The sequence below is a fragment of the Chiloscyllium plagiosum genome, chromosome 18 (assembly GCF_004010195.1).
Source record: "Chiloscyllium plagiosum isolate BGI_BamShark_2017 chromosome 18, ASM401019v2, whole genome shotgun sequence".
Lineage (NCBI taxonomy): Eukaryota > Metazoa > Chordata > Chondrichthyes > Orectolobiformes > Hemiscylliidae > Chiloscyllium > Chiloscyllium plagiosum.
This window is the reverse complement of record NC_057727.1, coordinates 63,255,873-63,263,741: the sequence shown is the minus strand read 5'-3', so window position 1 is coordinate 63,263,741 and position 7,869 is coordinate 63,255,873. Positions and strand designations below refer to the sequence as shown.

General features: G+C 43.5%; 1 protein-coding gene across 2 annotated transcripts in view; it reads left to right on the top strand.

Moving 5' to 3' along the window:
• The window catches only part of rrp9 (ribosomal RNA processing 9, U3 small nucleolar RNA binding protein), a 32,935-nt gene that overhangs the window by 1,802 nt on the left and 23,264 nt on the right, over positions 1–7,869 (top strand). The window contains exons 1-3 of one of the 2 annotated variants that reach the window (XM_043708475.1): positions 631–723; positions 2,841–2,923; positions 5,572–5,675. In XM_043708475.1, the coding sequence (XP_043564410.1) occupies positions 2,886–2,923; positions 5,572–5,675 (142 nt within the window). In that variant the 5' untranslated portion in view covers positions 631–723; positions 2,841–2,885. Of the gene's footprint in view, positions 1–630; positions 724–2,840; positions 2,924–5,571; positions 5,676–7,869 lie in introns of those variants that run through there. The other variant, XM_043708474.1, reaches the window with a different exon arrangement.

Sequence of the window (7,869 nt, the reverse complement as noted above, 5' to 3'; positions counted from 1 at the left end):
TTCCGCTCTATTCCCCCAACCTTCCCCTGTCTTCTCGCCCACACCCCGGCATGAGGTGACATGATCATTCCGGAGCTGCAAACCAACAAGTCTGCTCATGCAGTACTGAAGTACAGCACTGAACTGTCTTGGCTCGTATCCACAACTTCATCTCCCTTCTCTTTTGGAGGGAGGAGAACATACCTCTGAGACACTGCTTCCATGTCTGGGATGGAGATGATTGATTATAGTCTATCTCCATGCTGTCTATCAAAAGGAATGTCACTGCAGGTATCCTCCTTGATAATCGTCTCCCTAGAATCACTGTTTGGATTCTGTCCATCAGAAGGCACAGAGACTGATCTTCACTGCATTACAAGCCCAGCAACAGTGCAGGGAGCAACAGCAACCTTCAGACGTGGTACTTTGTGATCCCAGACTTTGAAGCAGAAGGGACTGTGAAGCATTCTCCTCAAATTCACTCACCCACAGAAATTCATCTCGGTCCTCCATGAGCTGTGCAATGACATGCAAGCCATGATCCTCACTGACACATCCCCCACTGATCCATTGCATGCACTACTGGAAACTGAGCAAGTCTGGCTTGTGACAGTGATGCTCTTCCTCATCTTCCTTGCTGCAGCCCTGAATCAGTGAGGCATCCCATCGTAGAAAACAGTGTTGCCTTCAGCCTAGAACCAAGGCCACACTGTCGCTGAGCTGTGGGATACCAGTGACGCCTGTGTATGTATTCACTCTGCGGGTGAACTGCAAACCATCATCACTGTTTTCACTGAATCATGAGAATGAATGGGCATTGGAGTTTTCTCTTCTGAATGTTTCGCCTACCAGCCTGCTCATAGCGCACAGTACTGTCCCCTGTTGAGCACAAATCACAGTAAACCAGTAGACAAGCTGAATCGTTCTCCTTCATTGTGAGCCTCCTCTCAGCAATGGCTGGCATAGTATCTAGCACCACCTTTGTCTGTTTGAGGTATGGCGTGTTTGATGACAAAGACCTCAAAACAGGCCCCATGCTCATGGTCTACATGGCTGCAGTGTTCCCTGCCTCCTGTGTCTGTGTCTCCATCACATAATGTACAACAATTCCATAGGGGGCTATCACCAACAATATCTCCACAATATCCTGCAAATGCCCTGGCAGAATAGAAACTTTGTTTTCAGTGTCCTCTTTCAGGCTAACATCCCCAGTATCGAGACACTGCTTATGGTCAATCATTTGCACTGTGCAGAGCCAGCTCATCCACATGCCTGACACAAGGCTCTCATAATGAGGTCTATTCTCCAAACTTCATCACAGTAACTGGGCAATGGTTCAAGGACTTCCTCAAAGTCTCCCTGAAACAGTAATACAATGTTTGCACCAATTCACGGGATTGTAATACCCAACACTACCCACACAACAGAGGGAGCTAACTGGCCAAGGTGAGACTGAGTGCAAACGTTGGAAGGTGTTTGTGGAAACCTATAAATCCCACTCCTGAGAAGCAGACTGTCCCGACCCAGCATTGAATTACCCAGTGACCTCAGGAGAGACAGCACTGGAAGAAAATCACCCTTGATCCTGAGGGAGTGTCTGAGAAGAAGATATTGTTGGCTGTAGAGCCACTATAGTTGTTTGGGAGTTGGTGAAAAGTGCAGTTTAATTTTGGAAAAGAAAGACATACTTTATCAGAGAGACTATTACGAGTTTCACAGCACCTGCTGCACTTGGGTGATTGCCACTCGGCCAGGGCTTTTCTTACTTGAAAGATTTTCCAGTACTGTGTTCTCTGTTCTGCAGAGAAGGAAAATACTCTCCCTAGTTGGTCTCAACATCTTCAATTTCTGGTAAAATGTTGAGCAGTGCTATTCATGATTCAGTAATATTTATCGTGGGACGTTTCTCATGTTAACTACTTGCACTTTATGATATCGGATCTGGAACGTCTTTTGGACACTACAGGTTGTCCTAGGTGGGAGTAATTGAACATTACTCAAGAACCTTGATACCATCCAGACAAAGCAGGCCACTTGATTGGCACCACATCCACAAGCACCATTGATGCTCAATAGCAGCGTTGTGTACTGACTATCAGATGCGCTGCAGTAATTCACCAACCCATGACCACTTCCATTTAGAAGGACGTGGGCAGGATGTACATGGGAATCGCCATTATCTGCAAATTCCTCTCCAAGTCGCTCACCATTTTGACTTGGAAATATATTGCCACTTCTTCACTGATGCTGCATCAGAACTCCCTCTCTCAGGCCATTTGTGGGCCTACCTACAGAATGTGGCCTTAAGAAGGCAGCTCATCACCACCACCTTCTCAAGGGCAACTGGGGGCGGGCAATAAATGCTGGCCAGCCAGTGATACCTGTGTCCCATAAGTGAATTTAAAAAAAAATTGAACTTACATTTATATGGTCCCAAGCGTAGATGTTTCCAAAGTATTTACAATCAAGTAGTTTTGAAGTGTAGTCATTCTTGTAATGTAGGAAGGATGATAGTCAAACTGTTCACAGCAAGAATCCCCAAAAATAACAGAGTAAGAGTTATTGTGGAAATCTGCTTTTAATGACGACAGTTCAGAATAAGGAATGGCCACAATGTGGGGCATTCTTGTCTTTGAGGTTGTGTTTTCTTTATTAATTCACAGGATGAGGGCATCACTGGCTAAGCTACTATTTATTGACTGTCCCTAATTGCCCAGAGGGCAGTTGAGAGTCAGCCACCTAGGTAGCATCTTGAGATCCTGTACATTTCCCTGAAAGAGAAGACAGACTGTCATTCAGACGTGCTGTATGACAGGCGGCTGCTGCATTGTATGGGATTTTAATTTGCTCTGTCCTTCCAGGTTGAAGATGGTGATGAGAAAGTCCACAACAAGCGTCCTGTGAGGATGAATGAAGAGATTTCCAGTGATTCTGAAACCGAAAGGTAATGTTCAGTTTCTAATATGATAATACATGTGCTGTAACATGTGTAAGGTAATGGCATACTTTCAATATATGGAGAATACCCATATCTTACTAGCCTAACTTGAAATCAGCTCCTTTTCAGAGACTGCCATGGAGCACGTTGTGGCCATTCCTTATTCTGAACTGTCGTCATTAAAAGTTAAGTTACAGGTTCAGAAACATTGATAGAGAATAAATAAACAGCAAGGGATCCTACTTCAGACCCAACAGGTAAGAACATAGCTATAAGAAGTGCATTGGTTGAACCCAGAAGAAAGAAATAACAAACCAGTACATGAAGCATCATGGCTGAGGGACAGCTTAGTGTAAAGCACAAGTAATGGTTCAATCTACGAGCGCATGGAGGGTAAGGAATAAAATAAATGCACTACAGGTACAAATTCAAATTGGAGATTATGAAATAGTAACCATTACTGAGAATGGTCAGGTTTGGGAACTAATATATCATTTATATATAAAACCCATCCCAGGTTATAAGGTTTACAGGACAAACATGGAAAATGGCAGAGGAGTGCACTTTCAACAAAATTACTCCAATGATGAGAGAGGATATAAGGAGAAACTCGTTCGGTGGAGACCAAATGAATGAAACTGAGGAATAGTAAAGGATCTAAAGAAAGAAGGATCTGAAACTAATCTGTTTGGTTTCCCATCGGAGAAAACAGAGATTAACACCAGCCAGTTTACAGATACCAACACAAGCAGAGCTCAATTCCATACAGATGTCAACTAAGCCTGTCCTTCATGTTATCTCGGAGCTGGTTACTATTGCATAGTCTTACGACAGCTCCCTCTCACTCTCCCCATTCATCCTATAAAGTGAGCCAAAGATAGTGAATTTGTTTACATGAGGGTAACACTTCAGCCTCCCCTGGACAGAGTTTAGCATGTGCCCAACATGAAGGAAGTGTCTGTCAGTGAGAGTTTTAAAACCAGCCATCTCAGCAGCTTGTAAACCCCACTGAACCACCACTGTAAACACAGCACGGAGGTTCAATCACTTCTGGGCTGTGTTATTTGTGAAAACTTGCTATTATGACCTATGTTCTACGGTCCCCTGTAAAAGATAATCCAGGCTGAGGGCATCACCAACCAGTCTTGGTCACTCCGCCTGGGCAACTGAGAATCCTCACTTCAGGAAAGGCTTTATGAAAGAATGTAGCAGACAGAATAAGTAGAGGCAGCATTGTGTAATTATAAACTGGGTGAAGTAAAGAACGTCCAAGGGCTGCCTTGACTTTTTGACGGTGCCAGGATGTACTGGGAAAGCTGTTTGTGACGCACATGGGATCCGGAGCTTCAGAAATTAGAGTCCAAAAGCAGATTGCACTGAAGCTTTCTAAAACTCTGATTTATGTCCACTTCATCAAACATGGGAATGATGTGAAGCTCCTTGAGAAGCTGCAGAACATATTTACCAGAATTATTGCAGGAGCGAAGGATTCCAACTACAGGATTAGATTGGAGAAGCTGGGTCATAGTCATACAGCACAGCAACAGACCCTTCGGTGCAACCCGTCCATGCCGACAGTTTCCCAAACTAAACCAGTTCCATTTGCCCGTGTTTGGCATATATCCTTTTAAACCTTTCCTATTCATGTCCCTGTCCAAATGTCTTTTAAATGTTGTGACTGTACCTGCATCTACCACTTCCTCTGGCATTTCATTCCACTCAGCTTGGAGTAGTAGTGTTTGAGTAATGACCTGATTGAGGTGTACATAATTACGACTGGTTTCAGTAATATCTTGCCTTATATCTGGTACAGGGACTGAGAGGCGAGGGCTAACTCCTTGTGAAGCCAGCCGTAATGACCCAGAATGTGTTGCGCATGAGAGCACAACCGATGGTTTTTTTTAAAAAATAGTTTGTGTGGGTATTTGAAGGAAATGAATACAGGACTATGGGATGGTATGATGGAGTGGGGCTGACTGGATCACTTTCCGCTGAGTCTGCATTGGCTCAAAGAGCTGAATGGCCTTCTGTCAGAAATGACTACAGAAATCCATGCCGCCCTATCTGTGTTCATATCTGGTTTCTGGTGTCACTGTGTTCTTGTTACACTGCCCAGGTTCCTGTTTTGAACTGAAGGGGTCTGGGTAAATCTCCCCATGCGGCCCAGCCTGTATGGGGTACGTTGGGTAATGGTTAGTCACTGGCTGACAGGTTTTGATAAGTCTGTCACTTGCTCCAGTGTTTGGTGTGTATGATTTAATGGGGAATAGAAATTTTGCCCTGAACCCTGTGGACTGGGGAGGAACAGTCTGTTAGTGCCCTTAAATAGGAGCTACCCTTGGGTCAGTCATAGGGATTAACCTGCTAAAAGACATTGCATTTACAAACAGGAACACTTCTGTCCATTGGTCAAATTAAATGCTGGCCCAACAAGCTGAAGTGCAGACTATTTCAATGCAGTGGATTATAAAAGACATAAAGTATAATTTAATTTGAATCCTCGTGCTTGCCACAGTTTGCAGTCATTGCCGACTAATGGAGCTGTCTTCAATCCCCCAGTCGAGTTCCCAGTGGTGGCAATACATCTTGATGAAGAATCTTGCAGGCTCTGCAACCACAACCTTATAAAGACAATCTTGACTCTCTTCTGACAGTGATAGACCCAATAAAGATGCTGAAGAGTTGGAGATTGAGGAGACAGCACAAGAGAAGAAATTGCGACTTGCCAAACTCTACCTAGAGCAACTGCAGAAAGAAGGTAAGGATAACGTGAGTGTTCTTGTGTATGAGATTGTCTTCTGATGCTTTTAACACAGGTTGTGAAAAGGTTGCAAGATCTAACTAATATCAGAGATCTAATCTCCAGTTCGCCTGTGATTTGCAGAGAGAGGTGATAGATGGAAGATGGGAAATGTTGGCTTATTCTGAGTAGTCACAAAGTCTGCGGGATTCCTCAAGATCTATCCCCACCATTGGGAAAATGAGGGTATGACAACCCTTAGGGCAGTCATTTAGATAATGATACTCAGAGTGCAACACAGGACAGTATGTACAACAAATAAGGTCAAAGGGTGGTAGAAAAGCAAAGTTAGTAGGTCTTCCCTTGAATGCATGTAAATACGGATTACCGGGTATGAGGTTATAACAATAGCAGAGACATGGTTACAAGAAGATCAAAGATGGGAACTAAATATTCAGGAGATTGTGACTTTTCAAAAGGACAGGCAGGAGGGAAAGTGTGGACAGGTTGCATTGTTGTTATGAGAGCCATTAGCAAGAAATGGTCTTTGATTGGAATTCATGTGATTGGAGGTAAGAAATAAACAATGGAAGACGACACTCGGTAGTAATAGTCTAAAAGTTCTCTATACAGTAGCTGTACAGGAGGGCAGGGAGTAAATCTGAAGATAATGAGAGCATATAATAAAGGCAACACATAATCATGTAGATTGGGAAAGTCAGATTGCCAGAGGAAGAATTCATAGTGCATTTGGGATAATTTCCTAGGATAATATGTTGTGGCTCCAATCAGAGATCAGGTTAGTTTGGATCTAATGATGTGTAATGAAGGTTTAATAAATGATCTTGGAGGTAAAAGGTTCCCCCTAGGAAATAATTACCATAACATGGTTGCATTTAGTATTCAGTTTGAGGAGAAGGAACATGGGTCAAAAACACCTGTGCTTAGCCTAAATAAAAATAATTACAAAGGGATGAGGACAGAGTTTGCAGGAGAAGACACTGGCATTCCAAAATTATTAAATAATCAAAGACGGCAGCAAATAAATACAATCTCTATCACGAGGCAAAAATGTGCTAGGGAAAGTAAAGCTATGACTAAAACTTGGGCTAAAGACAGATAGGTTTTTAAGGGTGGAATTTTAGGATGGCATCCTGTAAGGATGGGATCAGTGCGGCGGCCACAATTATTTACAATATCTCTTAATGACTTGGCTGAGGAAAGTGAATGCATGATCGCCAGATTTATAGATGACACAAAAGTAAGTGGAAGACAAGTGGTGAGGATGACAGAGTCTGCAGAGTGATTATAGACAGGGTAAGTGAATGGGCAAAAACTTTTGAGGATGGAATTTACTGTGGAAACGGGAGAGGTTTTGCATTTTGGCAGGAAGAAAAGAAGAGCTGAATATGAAATTGCGGAAGATGTCAGAATGCTAAGCACGGAAGGGTTTGGGAGACCTCATGCGTAAATCATAAAACTAAGCGAATAGTTGGAAAGGCAGTTGGAATGTTGGCCTTAATTTCAAAGGGAATGTAATGTAAAATAAGGAAGGCGTGCCAAAGTTTCAGCTATAGGACTAACTAATCCACAGCTGGAATACTGAGACACATTTTGGCCCCCTTATCTAAGGAAAGATATCCTGGCATTAGAGGCAGTCCAAAGGAGGATCATTAGGCCACTCTTGGGTATGGAGGAACTGTTTTGAGAAGAGGTTGAGAAGGTTGGACCTGGGAGATCAGAAGAACAAGAGGTGACCTAAATGTACAAGGTCCTTGGAGGGTGCTGAGAGGTTTCCCTTTGTGGAAGAGGCTAGGAGCAGAGAGCATGATGTCCGAGTAAGGGGTCGCACATCTAAGACTGAGTGAGCAGGGGTTTCTTCTGAGGATAGTGAATCTGTGGAAATCTTTACTACAGAGGTATGTTGCGGCTGGGTCACAAAGGCAGCCAGATTATCCGATTCATTGAATGGCAGAGCAGATTTGATGGGCTGAATGGCCTACATCTGCTCCTAGTTCTTATGGTCTTTCGGGAGGGAAACTAGGCAGCCATTGTCAGTTCATTCTGAAGGGACTAAATTCCAAAACCTCTTCCTCTGGCTCCTTTTTACTGTGCAGTTTTCAATCATGCTTTCCAGTGAACTATCGCAACAGGCCTGGGCTTGCACCGAATATCTCACACAAGGTCCAATGTTTGGTTTGTACTAAGCTGG